This window comes from Ailuropoda melanoleuca, chromosome 10 (assembly GCF_002007445.2).
Source record: "Ailuropoda melanoleuca isolate Jingjing chromosome 10, ASM200744v2, whole genome shotgun sequence".
Taxonomy (NCBI): Eukaryota; Metazoa; Chordata; class Mammalia; order Carnivora; family Ursidae; genus Ailuropoda; species Ailuropoda melanoleuca.
This window is the reverse complement of record NC_048227.1, coordinates 4,187,813-4,205,706: the sequence shown is the minus strand read 5'-3', so window position 1 is coordinate 4,205,706 and position 17,894 is coordinate 4,187,813. Positions and strand designations below refer to the sequence as shown.

General features: G+C 51.1%; 1 protein-coding gene across 1 annotated transcript; it reads left to right on the top strand.

The window, feature by feature from the left end:
• The first annotated feature begins 91 nt into the window (after positions 1–91).
• Positions 92–12,983, top strand: C10H7orf26 (chromosome 10 C7orf26 homolog). Its single transcript, XM_002916467.4, has 6 exons — positions 92–377; positions 870–1,091; positions 2,962–3,127; positions 7,069–7,593; positions 8,345–8,384; positions 12,206–12,983. Exons 1-6 carry the CDS (start codon positions 186–188, stop codon positions 12,405–12,407), a joined length of 1,347 nt encoding a protein of 448 aa, XP_002916513.1. The 5' UTR covers positions 92–185; the 3' UTR covers positions 12,408–12,983.
• The last annotated feature ends 4,911 nt before the right edge of the window (positions 12,984–17,894 follow it).

Sequence of the window (17,894 nt, the reverse complement as noted above, 5' to 3'; positions counted from 1 at the left end):
AGGTGGCGCCCTCTCGAGAGCCGGCCCTCGCCGCGGCCTCCGCTTGGCCCCTGTGGGCCGCCGTCGCCGCGCTTCGCGTTCTGCNGTTCGCGGCCCCTTTGTCTCGGCGGCGGCGGGCGCGCCCGCGGGGCCCGGGGCGGAAGTCCCGACGCGCTCCGGGCGCCCCGGGCCGCAGCGGCCGCACCATGAGCGACATCCGCCACTCGCTGCTGCGCCGTGACGCGCTGAGCGCAGCCAAGGAGGTGCTGTACCACCTGGACATCTACTTCAGCAGCCAGCTGCAGAGTGCGCCGCTGCCCATCGTGGACAAGGGCCCCGTGGAGCTGCTCGAGGAGTTCGTGTTCCAGGTGCCCAAGGAGCGAGGCGCGCAGCCCAAGGTGCGGCGAGCGGCCGGGATGCCCGCGTCCGCGAGAAGGAAACTCCCGCTCCTTTTCCGCCCCTCGCGGTGACAAGCCTTTGCCAACCACAGAGCCTCTTCCCACCAGCGGCTCCGTTCTCGCCCTTGGCCGAGCTCCTTCGCAGCAGCCCCAGTCCACCTGCTCGGGCTTCCTGAGCATTGCTCAGCTGTGTGCCTGTTTGCCGGGGGTGCGACCGCCCGGTCTCAGTGGTGCTGCAGGAAGAGACGTTAAAGGGCTGTACCCGAGTCTCAGACCTCTGTGGGTCATCATCCCGAGTGCCCCAGGATCATGGAGAATTCTGTATAGTGACATTTACTGGGATTAGCAGAGTTCTTCCCTCTGGGACCCGGGCTTTAGAGGGGTGAACAGTTCCCTGGGGGAAAATTGGATATTTCCTGTTTTCTTACCGTATGGATTAATGTGCACGTTAAAGCTAAATTTCTTATCGCTTCTCTTGGATTTATTTTACAGAGGTTGAATTCACTTCAGGAGCTCCAACTTCTTGAAATCATGTGCAATTATTTCCAGGAGCAAACCAAGGACTCTGTCCGGCAGATTATTTTCTCATCCCTTTTTAGCCCCCAAGGGAACAAGGCTGATGACAGCCGGATGAGCTTGTTGGGAAAACTGGTCTCCATGGCAGTGGCTGTGTGTCGAATCCCAGTGTTGGAGTGTGCAGCCTCCTGGCTCCAGGTACTTCTCTAGAAATAGCCTTCTGAGGGTCTCTGAAGAGGAGTTTAGTGTCAGGAATTTTCCCTTAATTGGATTTCGGGAGAGACCTTTTTTATGTGTTACCTCCTTGATGTCACTACCCTGTATGCTAATACCCTACACCTACATTTAGATACAGGTAGTAACCATTCCTGACAAAACCATAGTTTGAAGTGGTAAATACATTTTAAATGAAAAAAAAAAGAGTTTTCATTTCCAGAACAAGCAAAAAATCATTTTCCTTAGCTGAAAATGATAAGGTAGTATTTTGAAAACAGCTATGCGTGATGCAGCCTCAAAGATAGGATTTTTTTTTTTTAAAGATCATTGTAAGTCAAATGATACAGTTAGGTCTGTAAGCATGTGAATTGTTTTGCATTGTTCCAGGGTGACATTACAAAGATCCGTGGCTCTTTTAATGGATGTGGACATAAGAGCCTTATAGAATAGTGCTTTTAAATATCAGTATCAGTAGCTTTTGTGTTAGATGATATTTTGAAAGATTCACTTTGTTTCGTTTTTTTGTTACTCAGAGCCTTTCAAAAATGGATAACCCACTTAGAGTAATTGTTAACTCAGAATTCAGATTAACATGATTCTCAGCTAAGCTAACAGAATTTACCATGTTCAGTTTCACAAACCTGCTTTATTCTCAAGTACTCGAAGCCTTTGGTGTTGGGTTTGTTTCCCCGATTTGTGTGTAGATGTTTTCCTTAAAATTAGTTTATCCTCAAAATTTGGCTAGAAAAAAAATACACTGTTCTCTCTGGTACAAGGTAAGTCTCAGTGGAATCTGCACCTTAATTCTCATCAGTCTGATTTCTGGGGCATCTGAATTGATCATGTGTGTTGAATTTAATGTCACAATTACCTCTGTCCTTTGATCGCCTAGTGAAGTGAAGCTTAGCATCTTGGAATTCATCATGTAGTTTCCCATTTCTCTCTCCTGACGCTGTTGTGCCGGCTTTTTGGCAAAACGAAAGCGGATGTCAGTGACGGGAGAGGCTCTTAGTGGTTCGAGTTGGGATTGCCACACCAGGCTGAGGGGCTGCAGCTTCCTGCTAGGGGTGGCGGGGATGGCTGGTTTGAGGTTTGGGGGCAGATTTCATCCTGAGGGAACAATCTATCCTGCTGTGTCCTTGCAGTTCTTCCACGCCCCACCACCACCCCCCGTAGGCCACGTTGGGGCCCTGGAGCTGGAGCACCCTGAGCAGCTGTTGAATGTGGCCTCTGAGTGGGAAGGAAGAAGGCAGGGGAGGGTGGCGATGTAGGACCTGAAAGTATCGTGGAAACCTGTAAGGGCAGGATTGTGAGAGAAAGTAAGGAAGCCGTGCTCTAGAATCCCAGGAGCGTTCACAAACTCTCCGCAAGCTCTTTAAAGTGGTAGCAACCACTCATTTCTACCTTTGGAGTCTCACCTGCAGGGTCACAGAAGTTGTCATTTTGTCACCTGAAGTCAGAAGTTACCTTTCCTAAGCGAACTTCAGAGCCGGAGTCCGCAGGCCTTTTATGTCAAGGGCAAGACAGTTAATACTTCAGGTTCTGCGGATCATACAGTCCGTCGCAAGCAGTTACCTCTGCCCTTGCAGTGTAGGGAGCAGCCTTACACAGTAATCAGACAGCTGAGCAGATGCACGTATCAGTAGAAGTTGACTTGCAGAAAACGGGTGGCAGGATAGATTGGGCCTGTGGGCTTTCGTTTGCCTGGGCCCTGGTTCAAAGTGAGCTCTGAACATCTTTTTCCCCTCTTGGAAGCAGTGCTGCCAGCCCTGGTGGTCCCCACCATACGTCCGTCATTGTTGTCCACTAGCTCACGACGCCTGTAGTTACATGGACTGTGGCTTCTTTGCAGAGGACGCCTGTGGTCTACTGTGTGAGGTTAGCCAGGGCCCTGGTGGATGACTACTGCTGCCTGGTACCAGGATCCGTGCAGACGCTGAAGCAGACACTCAGTGCCAGCCCTCGCTTCTGCTGCCAGCTCGTAACCTCCGTCACTGCGCTCTATGACCTGTCATCAGGTAAACTTGGAACACGTTGTGGCTGTTAAAGAGGCTCAGACGCTTGCCACTTTCATCTCCACCAAACACCCAGGCGAAAGGCCCAGTGGATGCTTTGGCCTTTTTCTTTTTTCCCTCTGAAATATGTGTTTTCTTTTAGGCTGAAAGTGAAAGGAAGGGACCACCTGAACTTCTGGAATTTGCCAGCAGGGAGCTTTCCTTAGTGACTCCCACTTGCCTGACTCAGGGATGGCCCAAGTGGCGGACACAGCCTGAAAATGCTGGCGTCTGATGTCTGGGGAAGACGTGGCTTTCTCCCCAGACGTGAATTGCTTTTTTTTTTTTTTTTTAATCCCTCACTTTTTATTTTGGAAAATATCAAAACTTCAGGAAAAGTGGCGAGACTTATAAGTTGTGAGACTCTCCTCTAGGTTCACCACCTGTTAACACTGCCATGTTCTCTCTGTCCTTCCTGTCTTCCTCTCCCCCGTCACACACACACTCCGAAGTATTTGGTTTTCCTGAACTTTTGAGAGTTTGTTATCAGCGTCACGTACCAAGTACTTAAGCACGTATGTCTCCCCCAAGAACAAGAGCATTCCCTTACATAATCGTGATACCATTATCACACCTAAGTAACTAAGTATCGAGGGAATTCTGTTGTTTCTTATATAGCCTATATTCAGATTTCCCTAATTGTCTCAATAATGTGTTTTATAGCCTTTTTTCTCCCCCACTTTGAAGGGTCTGAAGAGGGGCACCTGGGTGGCTCGGTTGGTTGGGTGTCTGCCTTCAGGTCAGGTCATGATCTCAGGGTCCTGGGATCGAGCCCCACGTCGGGCTCCCTGCTCAGTGGGGAGCCTGCTTCTCCCTTTCGCTCTCCCTCTGCCTGCTGCTCCCGCTGCTTGGGCGTGTGTGTGTGCACGTGCGCGCGCGCTCTCTCTCTTTCTCTCTGTCAAATAAATGAATAAGAGCTTTAAAAAAAAAAAATTGAAGGGTCTGGAGAGTTCAGGATCCCATCGGGGATCATACATTATATGTAGCTGTCATGTCACTTCGGTCTTTTAAAATCTTCAACAGATGTAGCATTTTAAAAAAATCTCTTAGGACATTGATGTTTTTTGAAGAGCTCGGGCCTGTTGTTCTGCAGAATATCCCTCCATTTAGATTTATCTGATTGTTTTCTTATGCAAGACTCAAGTTAAACATTTTTGTCAACAGTCCTGTCTAGGCGTGTCCTGGGCATATTGCGCCAGGAGGGACACATGTCGCTTCTACCGTGGTGACATTTTTGAGGCTTTCTTCAGAAGATGCCAGGCGAAGTTCTCAGGGCAGCCAGTAGATGGCATTTGACTTCAGCTGGGACAAGCCCATGTCCCCTGTCCCCGTCCAGCATCAGAGGCTTCTGGTCAGATCATTTTATGCAGGCTCCGATTAAAGAAAACCAGTACAGGTTGACCAGCTCTGGTTGAATTAGAGCAGAAGTCTCAGACCCACGCTCACCAGGCTCTGCGGCCTACTCACCTCCCCCAGGATGGGTTCCAAGGACCATGGATTGACAAGGCTTTATGGAGCAGTATGTCCTTTCACCTCTGTGTCTTTGTGTGAGCCCCACAGCCCGTGCGGGCCCTGGGCAAGGGGCTCTGGCCCTGGATTTCCACGTGGGGAAGTTTCAGGCCTCACCATGGTGAGCATTTTTTCTTCAGAGCCAGACTCAAAGCCTGCTCTTCTGTTTCAGGTTCCTCCTCCTTTGCCCTTGGCTCCTGCCGTTCTGAGGGACAGATAGGCTCTTACTCTGCTCTGATAGCTAAACCAGCAGCTGGAGAGCCTTCAGCAACATTTCCGTTTGTGTTCAGTCCAGCAGCATCGTGATTATATTCGATTCTCTTTTTTTTTTTCTTCGATTCTCCTTTTATTTGTACTTTTTTCTCCGTGCCGTTCGATTTTTTTAGTTCTCTTAGGAAAGTTTGTGTGGACAGAGTATGAGCACTGAAGTGCGTGTTATAGTCATATGTACTTTCAAGCCGTTTCTGTCTCAGTGTGTCCCCGGGGGCTGGGAGCCAGTGTTGTGAGCGGTGGGTGCCTTGCTGCTAGAGTGGGCTTCTCCCTAGTGCTCTCCTGCAAAGGCTTCCTCAGAGCGGCTCCTAGCTGGGAGCAGTCGTCAGGCCCTCCGTTTGCCCGTAGGAAAGGTTTTGTTAAACCCATTGCACAGCATCACAGTGGCTTTTCCATGCCATCAGTTATTCCAGACCAACAAGGACGGATTTTGCCCTCAACACTGGGAACAGAGTAGACGGGGTGCAAAAGGCGGTGATGTTCAGAGAATATCACCAGCATTCTAGAATGGGTATGAGACGTGGTATTTTTCTCTTAAGCCACTTTGCCGTGTGCTGTGGCAATGACTGTTCTGCAACCACTTTTTGGAGGTATGATCGACATACCAAAAGCTGTGCATCTTTAACGTGTCCAGCTTGGTGAGTTTGGAGCTGGGGAGGTCACCAGGCACCTGGTGGGGGCTCTAGGAGTGGAGCTGGAGTCCACAGGATGGTGCCCGATGCTGCTCTTGGGAGCTTCTGGTGACAGGAGAGCATTCCTGGGGAGTCTGTGCTTGCAACATGCTGGACGGAAGTGGCTCACCTCGGGAGACAGAATGTGCTCTTGCCCGAGTGGTGCAGGGAACTTGGGGCTTTGAGGAGGACGCTCACGGAGGTGACTTGCTCAAGCACACACGCTAGCTGTACACCCAGGCCTCTGCTGAGATGGGGGGGGCCGGAGGGGGTGGCGTGCTGGACGCGCGGGAATGAGACACATTCCTCAGACACCTCATGGGGGCTCGAGGGGCCAGACTCAGGGTCCCCTACCATTTATTTTGCCAAGTGAAGATCACGGATGACAGCGGCTGCCTCCTGTTGTCCTCGTTTATCACAGAAGAGTAGGGCACCGTCAAACACCCAATCAGGAAGTAGGCGCCACGTCTCTGGAGAAAGGAGCCTCTGGCCACACATGTCTCACTCACCCCACACTCCTGTCTCGTGCTTGGTTCTGGCCTCAGCATCCTGGAAGGGGCCCTATCATCCTTAGCTGCCCATGAGCTGCGGGCTGCACAGCCCCGGAGACAGGAAGCCGGGGACCTCTCCCATGCTTGAGACAACTTCAGGGCGTTGTGTGCCAGTCCCAGGGTGGGCAGTGCAGCCGAGTGGTTAAGAGCCAGGCCCTCTGGGGCCACATCTGGGCCTACCCCACACTTTTCATGATCCTGGGGAGGTGACTTAATATCACTGTGCCTCCTTCCGATAACAGGTGGGTTGTTGGAGGAGTGAGTTGATCTGTGTAAAGACTTTAGACCAGTGCCTGGCACATAGTAAACCCAAAATAAACATCAACGTTTGTTTTTATTGTGCTCTGTCCAGGCCGTAGAATGTGCCAGGTCTCCAGGGTCACAGGCGGTCAGGCTGTGCTTAGACAAAGATTCCAGATCTGGGGCTGAGATGGCTTTTGGCAGCCAAATGACCACTGACCGCACCCTGAGCTGCTCTGTGAAGGCCACTGTAGCTGTCACTGGGCCACAGAGGAGACACCAGCAGAGGGACAGACCCTACTGGCTGGGAAGGACTGAGGTGTGGTGGCAATTTGGGACCTAAAGAGTGTGGGAATTTATTTAAATTGACCCGTGGGATGAACTTCAAGGCGTGGTGGCATTCCAGGGAATTGTTTATTTAATTAGTAAGTTTTTGAGCCCTACTGTGGACAGACAGTCCTGGCTCTGGGGAGAGTCACTGAGTAGGAGTCCCAGCCGTCACGGAGGGGATGTTCCCGGAAAGGGGAGAGAAAACAGACCAGCAGAGCATGTAGTCTGAATGTCAGGTGCCAAGCACTGCGCCCGTAGGGGTCCCATCTCCCTACCATCCCCTTACGTCACTGGGGCTGCAGACACATCTGACTTAAAGCGTCTTTGTTGGCAGATGACCTCATCCCACCGTTGGACTTGCTTGAGATGATCGTCAGCTGGATTTTCGAGGACCCGAGGTTGATTCTCATCACTTTTTTAAATACTCCGATTGCAGCCAATCTCCCAATAGGATTTTTAGAGCTCACCCCGCTCACGGGATTGATCCGCTGGTGTGTGAAGGCCCCTTTGGCTTACAAGAGGAAGAAGAAGCCCTCCCTGTCTAATGGCCACGTCACTACCAAAGTTACAAAGGACTCAGGAGGGATGGACAGAGACTCCCACCTCTTGTACTCGAAACTCCACCTCAGCGTCCTTCAGGTCCTCATGATGCTCCAGGTGCACCTAACCGAGAAGAACCTGTACGGGCGCCTGGGGCTCATCCTGTTCGACCACATGGTCCCGCTGGTCGAGGAGATCAACAGGTTGGCGGATGAACTGAACCCCCTCAACGCCTCCCAGGAGATCGAGCTCGCTCTGGACCGGCTGGCGCAGGCTCTGCAGGTGGCCATGGCCTCCGGGGCGCTGCTGTGCACGAGAGGTGGGTGACTCCCGGGGTGGGGCTGCCACCACCCGAAGGAAAGCAGGGAGTCGTGGACGAATAACTCTTCTCTGCTCTTCTACGACCTCTCTCCTCTTAGCACAGGGGACCAGGGTGAAGTCGCAGAGCGGACCCGGGTAGAGTACCGGCCATGATGTCTGTGCATCTCCTGGCCACTTTGCCCAGGACCGGGGACTCCTCAAGAGCGAGGATGGCCCCTCACCATCTTTCCTCGTGTAGGATCTTTTCTTTTCCTGCAGTCCTTTTTTCATTGAGGTATAAGTTACATACACCACAGTGCACAGGTCCAAGTGCATGAAGCATCCCCAGCACCTGTTTCTGGGCCCGTGGTTCTCCTGCACTTCTGTGCTGGAACGCTCCCGGTGTCTAATAGCACCTGTGCTGGGTTGACAACTGGACTGTGGCCCGAGGCAGCGGTCACTGTGATGTGCTTCCCACTTGGTGCCTCGGGCGGCTGATCTGCTCAGCGAGAGCCCTGCTTCTGGGCCCTTTCCCAGCCGCCTGACAAGTGGCCAATAGGCCTGCCCCCTTTCCTGAGCCACGTATTCTGTTTGGGGCCTAGTTGTTAAAGCGAGAATTGAAGGAAGAGAGAGCACAGTTTCTAAGGGACGCTAGGAAAATGTAGTTAAGACACTATTGCTTTCTTGCCAGCATCTTTGAAAAGAACTCAGTGAACATTTCACCTTGTTGTCTCCAGTCTGTTCCTTACTATGCATCTCCTTGATTTCAGATGACCTGAGAACCTTGTGCTCCAGGCTGCCCCATAATAAGTAAGTGCTCTCGAAGACTCTGGGCTGGGCTGGGGGAGAGGGGCTGGGGGTGGACCCCTTGTCCTGGTGTCCTTGGGGAGGGTTGGGCTGCAGGGTCTCGAGCTTCTGTATGTCAGGAGCCCCCTCAGGACCTGATGGTAAGTGGGGGATAGGACAGCATGACCCACATGAGAGAAGGCCCAAGTGGAGAGTAAATTGAAGAGGTGTGGCCATCTTGCCTGGGAGTCCGGGGAAGAAACCAGAGGGCTCAGAGTCATTGACCACTCGCTAAATTAGCGTACATGGTTCATGGTGACTTCCGACGTTCGTGCACACACATTGTGGTGACAGTGTGAGTGGCACAGCCCTTTGGGAAATCCTGCAGAGCTTCGGCCCTAGGGCACAGCGTGTCGGTGAGCCTTTGTCGATGGGGGGCAGCACTGAGTGGGTTCTGAGCATGAGTCTCACCGGTTTTCCGTGATGCTTCGGCAATTACTTCGCCTGCCTCTGAACCTCGGTTTCCTCCCTGATAGAGCTGGGGGAAGAATTCACCCGTGTCAGAGGGTCATAGTGAGGATTAAATGAGGTGCTGTTTGTAAATTCCCAGCCTGGTCCCTGGCACGCGGGACTCTGTCCATAAATGGTGCTTATTGTCATCATTTGGGGGAAGCAGTGTGAGTAGTGGTGAAGAGCAGGGCTGTGTGGTCCCATGGCTCCTGGGGAAATGTCCCGGCTGGCTGCTTGCTCTCCGTACGACCTGCCTCGCGTCCCCCTGCCTCTCCTGCCCCCCCCCCGCAGAATTTCTGTGAGGATTCGAGTAAAAACGGCAGAAAGCACTTAGAACGGTACTTGGGGTGCAGCAAGTATCTGAGAAATATTAGCTGCTGTTCCGCTTACTACTCTTCCCATCACATAGGAATGGCACTTAATCTCATTAATTTCAGGGACTCTGAGAAGTAAAAGCTGTGTGTTTCAGGCAAATGCAGTATCATCAGTAGCGAAAAAGCAGAAGCAACCTCATGGCCCCAAAGCATGGGGATACTTAGTAAATTAGGAGTGATACATGAGAAGGACAGAAATTATGTATCCACCCAAAATAGTAATTGTGGCAACTAAGGTAGGAAGCGTTTGTCTTGGAGGGCAGAACTCCCTCCCAGTCTGCACAGGGACGGAAAACAACGGAGTGAAGTTGGCAGGATTACTAACATTCTCCTTCCTTCAGAGGCTCACGTTGGCCTTTATCGGGGACAGAGGGGCTGGGGCTCCAGTGCTGGTGTTGGCCAGCGGCACGGACAGAGGGTGAGCCAGCCCGCCAGGCCCCCCTGCACTGTGGGCGCTCACAGCTGCCGGGCCCGGCGAGTCTGGGCGCGTGTGGCAGGCTGATAACACACATCACCCGAGGCCGGAGGAGCGGCCAGATGCCAGCTCACGGGCTGACAGCGAGAGTAGCTGCGGCCAAGAATTGTGCTGCTGTGTGGTTGGGGGTCTCGGCGCCAGGCTCGGCAGTGGGAGGGCAGCTTCGGTCAGGTGTCTGGAGAGCGCTGGCTCCTGGGGGAGCAGAACGGTCCCACTTGACATACTCTGTCAGCAGAACGGACAGCTTGTCCAGAGCGCCACGTGTCCCTCAGGAGCCCACACTGTTCCTTTCTTTTCTTTTCTTTTTTTCTTTTCCCCCCCTGGGCTCTAGGAAAATTCCCTGGTATCTGAGGACATCTTTAGCATAAGTTGGCATTTTTCTGCTCCCCTTGCAGTAATCTCTCTGTACTATTTCCCTTCTTGGTGCACAGCTGTTATTTAACGTGTGGAGTTTCAGGGCATTAGAGCAATGATAGGGGCTAAATCCTTTCTCATCTTAGCATTATGACCAAGGGTCCCCATTGGAATCCCAGTGGAACTTTCTCACAGCCTGTGTTGGGTCCTGTCCTGCTGACACATGCGTCCCAAAACCCAGCCCCCCAGGGGCAGCCTGGCAGCGACACAGGGAAAGACGGGAACGGGGAGTCACTTGGAAAACTTCTTTGACCTCTGATAGTCTTTTCCATTAATTGTCTTTCCAAATAGACTGGAAACTTCTTGAAACCCCTTTTATCTCTGACAGGGTATGCGTATTCAACCAAACATATGACTTAAATTTTACTTCTGTAATACCCTCTTTAGATTTATTTCTATGTTTGCTTATTTTGAGTGACTCTCTCACCCCGAATTATAAAAGTGGTAATAACTTAAATGAAAAGGGCTCCGAAGAGCTCCAGGCCCCTAGAAGGCACCAGCTCTCTTCGTGCCTCTGGTTTACTTTCCGAGCCCCTCCTGTGGGCTCTGAGCACCAGACTTTATCCTCGGGGGGATGGGAGGGGGTGAGGGTCAGTCTGCAGAAGACTTAGCCCCCACTCTCAGAGCTCCAAGTAGGTGGCTGACAGTAGCCAGGGCAAAGTGGCCTGGGGTTGTTCCTGGACCAAGCAGGACCCTGTGCAGGGAAGGTGTGGCCTCGTGGGACGGGGAAGTCCTCAGGGTGAATGATGGGCATGAACCGGACCTGGCAGGCAGACTTGGTGATGTGGAGAGACCAGCTTAGACACTGGGGTGTGGCTGGAGAGCACGAGCAAAGCCAGTCTGTCTGCAGGGCGGAAAGGGGAGAGGCAGGGCTGGGAAAGGAGGCCTCTGTGGTGAAGAGGAGAGGGCCCAAGAAGTTTCTCCAGTTAGGGCGTGATTGAGTGTTTGGGGTTGACTGCAGGATGTGGGCCTGCTAAGGCCTGGGAAGCTCGTGGTGGTGGGAAAATTAGGAATCTTTGCTGATCTCGCTGGGAGGGCATGTGGGGTTGGTGAGGATGGGACCAATCAGAGGAAACTCTTCAGGGAGTTTCAGAAGGACCAATATTGGAAACTGAAGGGGATTCCAGGAGGGAGGCTGAGGTCATGGATGTCCTGAGCCACAGAGAGGAGAGCACAGGCCCGAGGAGGCGCATGGCACCCAGGGCTTGGGGTGGTCGTGGGTGGAAGGGAGTTGGCAAAGGAGTGATGGGGTCCTCCTGCGGAGACCCTGGGTGTGATGCGTAGGGCTGGAGTGTGGGTACAGTAGGCTCTCACCCCAGAAGTGAAGGAGCCAGTAAGCAGGAGTGTTGGGAGCTCTGCAGAGAGGGAGGGGGAGGGGTGGCCCCTAAAGGTGGGTAAGGGCTGGGTCCAGGCCTGGGCCATCCCGAGTGTAGGGCCTATACCATGCTCATGTCAGAGTCTCCGAAAGGCCTGTTTTCATGTGGCTGTGCTTGGAATTCATTTGGAACTCAGTCATTACGAGTGACGTTGAGAACACTGTGGCCTGCTATCCTGCTTGCTGTGGTGCCTTGGTCATAACCTTCTTAAGTGTAGATAATGGGGGCTGAACTAGATGTGGGGGTTCCCAGGCCACAGATGCTGAGCCTGTGCCTAGAGCTTCGCGGACTCTAAGCCTTGGTGCTGACCCCCCTCCGCGATCCTGTCCCTGCCCTGCCTTGGGCACCTGCCCTGTAGTTTCCTCAGTTCTCTCCCCCTGAACTGTCTGCCTGGAGGATCCTGCTTTTCCTACTGCCGGCCCCTCCTCTGTCTCAGTCCTGCCACCTCCAGGTCACCTCCTGCTGCTCCACCCCCACCCCCCACCCCAGCCACAAGCCACCCCCGTCTGCTGCGAGTTGACAGATTTCCCCCTCTGGAAACCTCCGTGTTCTATGTCTGCATCCTGTGCCTTTCCCGGTGCATGTGTGAGGCCACAGCGTCCCCAGGACTGCTCTCCCTTCCCGGGGGTGCTGCGTCCACAAGGGGACAGGCCAGCCCAGCCGCCGTGTGCCTAACCCTTGTCCTTGTATTCGCAGCCTGCTCCAGCTGGTGATCTCGGGCCCTGTGCAGCAGGCGCCACACGCGGCACTGCCCCCCGGCTTCTACCCTCACATCCACACGCCCCCGCTGGGCTACGGGGCCGTGCCGGCCCACCCCGCCGCCCACCCTGCCCTGCCCACGCACCCGGGGCACACGTTCATGTCGGGCATGACGTTCCCGTTCAGGCCCATCCGCTAGGCCGGCCTCAGTGCCGCCGAGGGGCAGTGCGCCATCCGCCGGGCCGGAGGAAGCCTTCCAGAGAAGGGGGGAGCCACCCCATCGAAGAGGACCTTTTGGGGGCAGCCGGGAGCCCCTCGTCCCCGGGAGGACTGCCTTGGTGTGGAAGTTGCGCGGTGTCGCAGTCTGGGGGGCCTCCCGCCGAGTCACGTTTGCAGAAGCCCAGATGGGACGCATGAAAGGAAGGATGGACAGCGCCTGCGGAGCCATGTGGGTGTCCTGCCAAGACGCGGATTCCATGAGCCCGTGTCTGTGTGTTGTTTCAGACGCGCGAGGAGCCCGTGCTGTCCCGAGCACGGCTGTGATGAGCAGCATTTGCAAGTCCCTTTGGCGTCTCTGCACGTGAATGTGACAGGCGCCCGCCACCCGGTGTCCCTGAGAGCTCTGTGAGCTCGAAGCCGGGCCCGGCGCGGGCAGGGCAGGGAACTGGGCAGGGGGTTGTGTGAGGACCGCCAGTCCCCGCCCAGGAGCTCCTCTATTTTATTGGGGTCTAAATTTTCCTTTCATATGTTCAAATAAATTTTTTCTAAACAGTTTTATAGACTTTATGGACTGTTTTAAAAACATAGTCAATATGAGTGGCAGTGGTTTCCTTGTGGGTCTGCAGTGATGGGGTAAGGAGTTTGAATACAGTGTTAGGCACCCTATTAACAGACACACTGCCGACGGCGGGGGTCTGCTTTCCTCTGTTTTTTTGGCTCCACATGATGGAAGCTATCTGCCTGGAGTTCTCATTTACTAGTTTTGGGAAAGAAAGATGCCGGTAACAGTGACATTGAGCTCCCCTGGGCTAGAAGTGAGGCATGAGAGACACATCCAACAGTGAGCAATAAAGGGCCAAGATGAACTTGTAGGGATGAAATTGAACCTTGTGGTTTGTCTACCCTTCTGTTCCTGGCCAAACGCCATGACCCAGGAGACCAGACCAAACCAGCCTGCCCAATGAATTCACATGTGTGTGTTTCCTTTTTTTTAAGTTGGGGGTTCAGGGCATCCCTCAAGATAAGGAGCATGAGCCCATGCAGCTGCCGTGTAGGGGTCACCCTTGGTCAGAAAGGGTCCCGACGACCTGGGCTTTCTCAGCCACACAAGCCCTTGGCTTTCTTTGGGCCCCCGCAGGGCTCAGCCGGGTTCCCAGAGCTGCAGTGGGTGGGGAGGAACCAGCCTGCAAGTGAGCCTCTTAGGAATCTGGTTTTAAATTGCTTTTGAGAGCCATGCACTAGAAAGGAAATTGCCCTTTCTTTGACTTTGATTTCATTATTCTTGGCTGATTGTGTTTCCTGTTTATGTGTTTATCTGCTGAGGTCAGATCAGGAAAGTAAGAAAGTAAAGTAAGTAAGGAAGTAAGAAAGTAAAAGTAAATACCTGCTTCTCTGTCTTGGTGGGATACACCCGTGAAACTAAGGAGATGAGCGCTTGCTGGTGCTTGGTGGGCGACTCTGGTGCCAAGTGTTTCTGAAAAGCATGGCAAAGAAGCTCTCCCATCGCTGTGTTGTTAGAGGATGTCTGTGAGCACGGCTCCGTCCCAGAAGGAGCCTTCCACCCAATTTCCAGGGACTAGTTAGTTATGGCTTCGCTCCTCTCAGACCCAAGGTGGTTTTTGCCATGAATGACTGGGTGAACAAACAAGGGGAGGGGAGGAGTGCGGTGGGGAGGGGAGGAAGGGAAGGAGGGAGGAAGGAAGGAAGGAAAAATGTAGGTGTATGTGAATTGTTTACATTTTTACCAATTCTTGCAATTCTCTTGCAAGAATGATATTTCCTGTTTACTAACTGTGTGCCAGGGTCTTGCTAATGAGTATTTTACATACATTAAAAATCTGTATATGAGAAAATATGTGCAGAGTATAAAACGAAGTATATCCATATAGAATGTACCCAAAACTACAAATTAATCAAAAGACATCCCAACAAAAAAATGAGGGAAGAACACGAACAGATAGTGTTCATAGAAAATACAAACAACTGAGGCGCCTGGGTGGCTCGGTCGTTAAGCATCTGCCTTGGGCTCAGGGCGTGATCCCAGGGTCCTGGGATCGAGCCCCACATCAGGCTCTTCTGCTATGAGCCTGCTTCTTCCTCTCCCACTACCCCTGCCTGTGTTCCCTCTCTCACTGGCTGTCTCTCTCTCTGTCAAATAAATAAATAAAATCTTTATTTTTTTTCCTGTTTTGTTTTTTTTAATTTTTTGATATAAAGTTCGATGATTGATTAGTTGCATATAACACCCAGTGCACCATGCAATATGTGCCTTCCTTACTACCCATCACCAGCCTATCCCATTCCCCCACCCCGCTCCCCTCTGAAGCCCTCAGTTTGTTAAAAAAAAGAAAAGAAAATACAAACAACCAATTTTAAAAAAAAATTCTAAAACTGGTAACCAGGGAAACACAAATTAAAAAGAGATACAAATTAAAAAGAGATGCCATGATTTCCATTTACCCATCAGATTGGCAGAATAGAAAGTAGCTAATTGTCTGAAGAAACAGTGCTCACACTGTTTGTGTGGACAACTGGTTTAGCCACTCTGGAGAAATGAAGAAGTAAAATGGCCCCATGGCCCAGCAATTCCATAACCCAAAAGGGGCGTTCAAGGACGTTCGTGGCTGTATTGTTTGTTTTTGAAGTAACGGTTTTATGGAGAGCGATTTCACTCGCCCAATTCACTCATTTCAAGCGCACGATTTGGTGGTTGCCGTATATTTACCGAGTCATGCAAACATCACCACCGTCTATTTTAGAACATTTCGCCATCCCCCAACAGAAATCCAGCACCCACTAGTACCCTCTCCCCGTCCCCTCTGCAGCCCCCGGCAACCAATCTACTTTGCGTCTCTCTGGATTTGCCCGTTCTGAACGTCTCATGTAAATGCAGTCATTCGGACGTGGTCTTCTGTGACCCGCTTCTTTCACTCAGCGTCATGTGTGCAGGGTTCGGCCATGGTGTAGCATGAATCAGCACTTTGTTACCTTTTACAGCCAAATACTACCCCGCTGTATGGCTCTGTCACATTTGTTCGTCCATGCATTGGTTGATGGACACTTGAATGCTTTGGCTCATGTGAACGTTTCTGCTATGAACATTTATGTACAAGGTTTTGTGTGGGCTACGTTTTCAGTGTTCTCGGACACACACACACACACACACACACACGCACACACACCTATAGAAATGCTGAGTATAGTTTTTTTGTTTTTAATAAGGAAAATCCGGAAACTGCTTGAATAGCCTCAGCAGAGGACTGGCCAACTAGGAGATGTAAATTCAGACATCTTTAGAGACCAGGCAGGTGTGGTCAATGGGTGAAGCTTCCAGAATTAGACACCAGGGGGTACCGAGGACTGTGCCAAACTGGGGAACTCCTAGGGGTGATTATTGCCATATCTGGGCACCCGGGCCAAGGTGAATGTTGCCAGAACTTCTGAGTATTTAAGAGAAGATGGAAATCAGTTTTTTACGATATATTTTCCTAATTTGAAAACCTCTCTTGGAAAGTGATCTATGACGTTAGAAGTCAGGATGGTTGGTGGTGGAAGGTAGGTGTGGCCACAAGAGGCTTCGCAGGTGTCAGTTGTGTGTCCTGGAAGTGGGGTGATGACCAAAGGAGACCTAGCCCTATCTGTATTGTTTCAAAGTTCAATTTTGTTTTAGGTTTTTTAGTTAAAAGAACCATTCCGAGTTATAATAAAAGGCCACCAGACTTGAATTAGCCCCTGACGACTGTAAGAGAAGCCCACTTTCGGCAGATCTGCTTGCCAATATTGCCCACGTTTTACTTTTTTACAAAGACAGTGTGTTCTTGTTACTTGTCTAATTAAAAGTTAATTTTTAAAAAATGCACAGTAGAACTTCTATCTCTGGTCGTGACGGGCCAGATCTCTCAGACCCGCCTTTCTGCTTTCACTAAAAATGCTGGATAAAATACAGAAATATCTTCAAGTATGGAAGAGCCAACAGGTTGTAAAGAACTTCCAGGTCAGAGGCTAGAGGGGCAGCAACCACGGGGCAGCTAAGGTGCACCAAGGCCCTTTGCCCTGAGGGTCTCAGGGGTTAAGGGCTGAAGGTAAGGGTCTACTAGGAGACCCCCTCTCTGTTTTGCTATGTCAAGGGCTAACATATAGCCTCGGGACAAACAGGAGACTGCAAGGAAGTTGCTTTGGCACCAGGCAGAACGTGGGGGGGAAATGAAAGGAAATACTTGTTCCTGAAAAGCGAGGGACAGGGACCAGAACTCAGCCGAGCACGGCGATTGGCTGAAGATAAACACCCCAACCCAGTGAACCCTAAGGAACCCAACTCCAAGACTTCAGAACTACTGGAAAGAGAATCTCCCTTTCCAGCTGAGGCTGGGGGATAAGTCTGCAGTTGCTGGGGTGGAGAGTGCTGTCACGGAGGAGCTGAGGAATGAAGAGATTCCGAGTCCGGATGATGTCTGAGCCCTGGATCTTGACGTGCCTGGGGATGGTTTCTATATCCTGGGCTTTAATTCATTCATTCATTCATTTTATTTTTATATATCCCAGGCTTTTGAATTGTAAGTCAAAGATGCTTCCCAACCTTTTTTCCCCCCAAACTGGTTTAAGGTGATTTTCTCTCACCTGCAACTGAAAGAGTCTTGATTAATTCACAAATACATACATCTGTGTATTTTTATTTTTTTATTTATTTTTTATTTTTTAATTTGACAGAGATAGAGACAGCCAGCAAGAGAGGGAACACAAGCAGGGGGAGTGGGAGAGGAAGAAGCAGGCTCATAGCAGAAGAGCCTGATGTGGGGCTCGATCCCAGAAGGCCGGGATCATGCCCTGAGCCGAAGGCAGATGCTTAACCGCTGTGCCACCCAGGCGCCCCAATCTGTGTATTTTTATAGGCGATATCTGCAGGACTGTGCCCTTAGCTGTTAAGAGTGGCTGTATCTGGGGGTTGGGATTTTAGAAGACGTAGATTTTCTAAATTATAGAGTCATGCGGTCTGATGGTAACTTGTAGCCACATGTGACTCTTGAGTGTTCGAAGCGTGGCTAGGCTGAATGAAGACGTGCTGTACATTGTACGTGAAGAAGACATATTTAAAAAAAAAAGAAAGTAAATTTGTGGTTAATTCTTAAAATTAATTAGATATTGATACTATTCTGGATATATTGAGTCAAATAAAATATACTACCAAAATTAATTTCACCTGTAACTGTTTACTCTTCTAAATGTAGCTACTAAGATTCCTTAAATTATGTTTATGGCAGAAATACGGCATCATATTTCTGTTAGCGCTGGTATAGAGTGCACGTGAAAGCCGACTTATAAATATTTGTTGAATGAGTATGATGTTTAAAATGTTTGCAGCATGCAGTATTAACTTTGTAATCAGATAAACCAAAACTTGGAAATGTTTGCCTTAACTGCAGAGGGCTGGGAATGAGTCTGATTTGGGGAAGGGGTGGGGGGGTCAAGT

What these genes read in the sequence shown, in the direction of transcription:
- C10H7orf26 (XM_002916467.4), top strand. Translation starts at nt 186, where the DNA reads ATGAGCGACATCCGCCACTCGCTGCTGCGCCGTGACGCGCTGAGCGCA. An exon ending in GCTCTATGACCTGTCATCAG is followed by an intron (nt 3,128 to 7,068) that starts GTAAACTTGGAA and finishes CTTTGTTGGCAG; the next exon opens with ATGACCTCATCCCACCGTTG. An exon ending in GGCGCTGCTGTGCACGAGAG is followed by an intron (nt 7,594 to 8,344) that starts GTGGGTGACTCC and finishes CCTTGATTTCAG; the next exon opens with ATGACCTGAGAACCTTGTGC.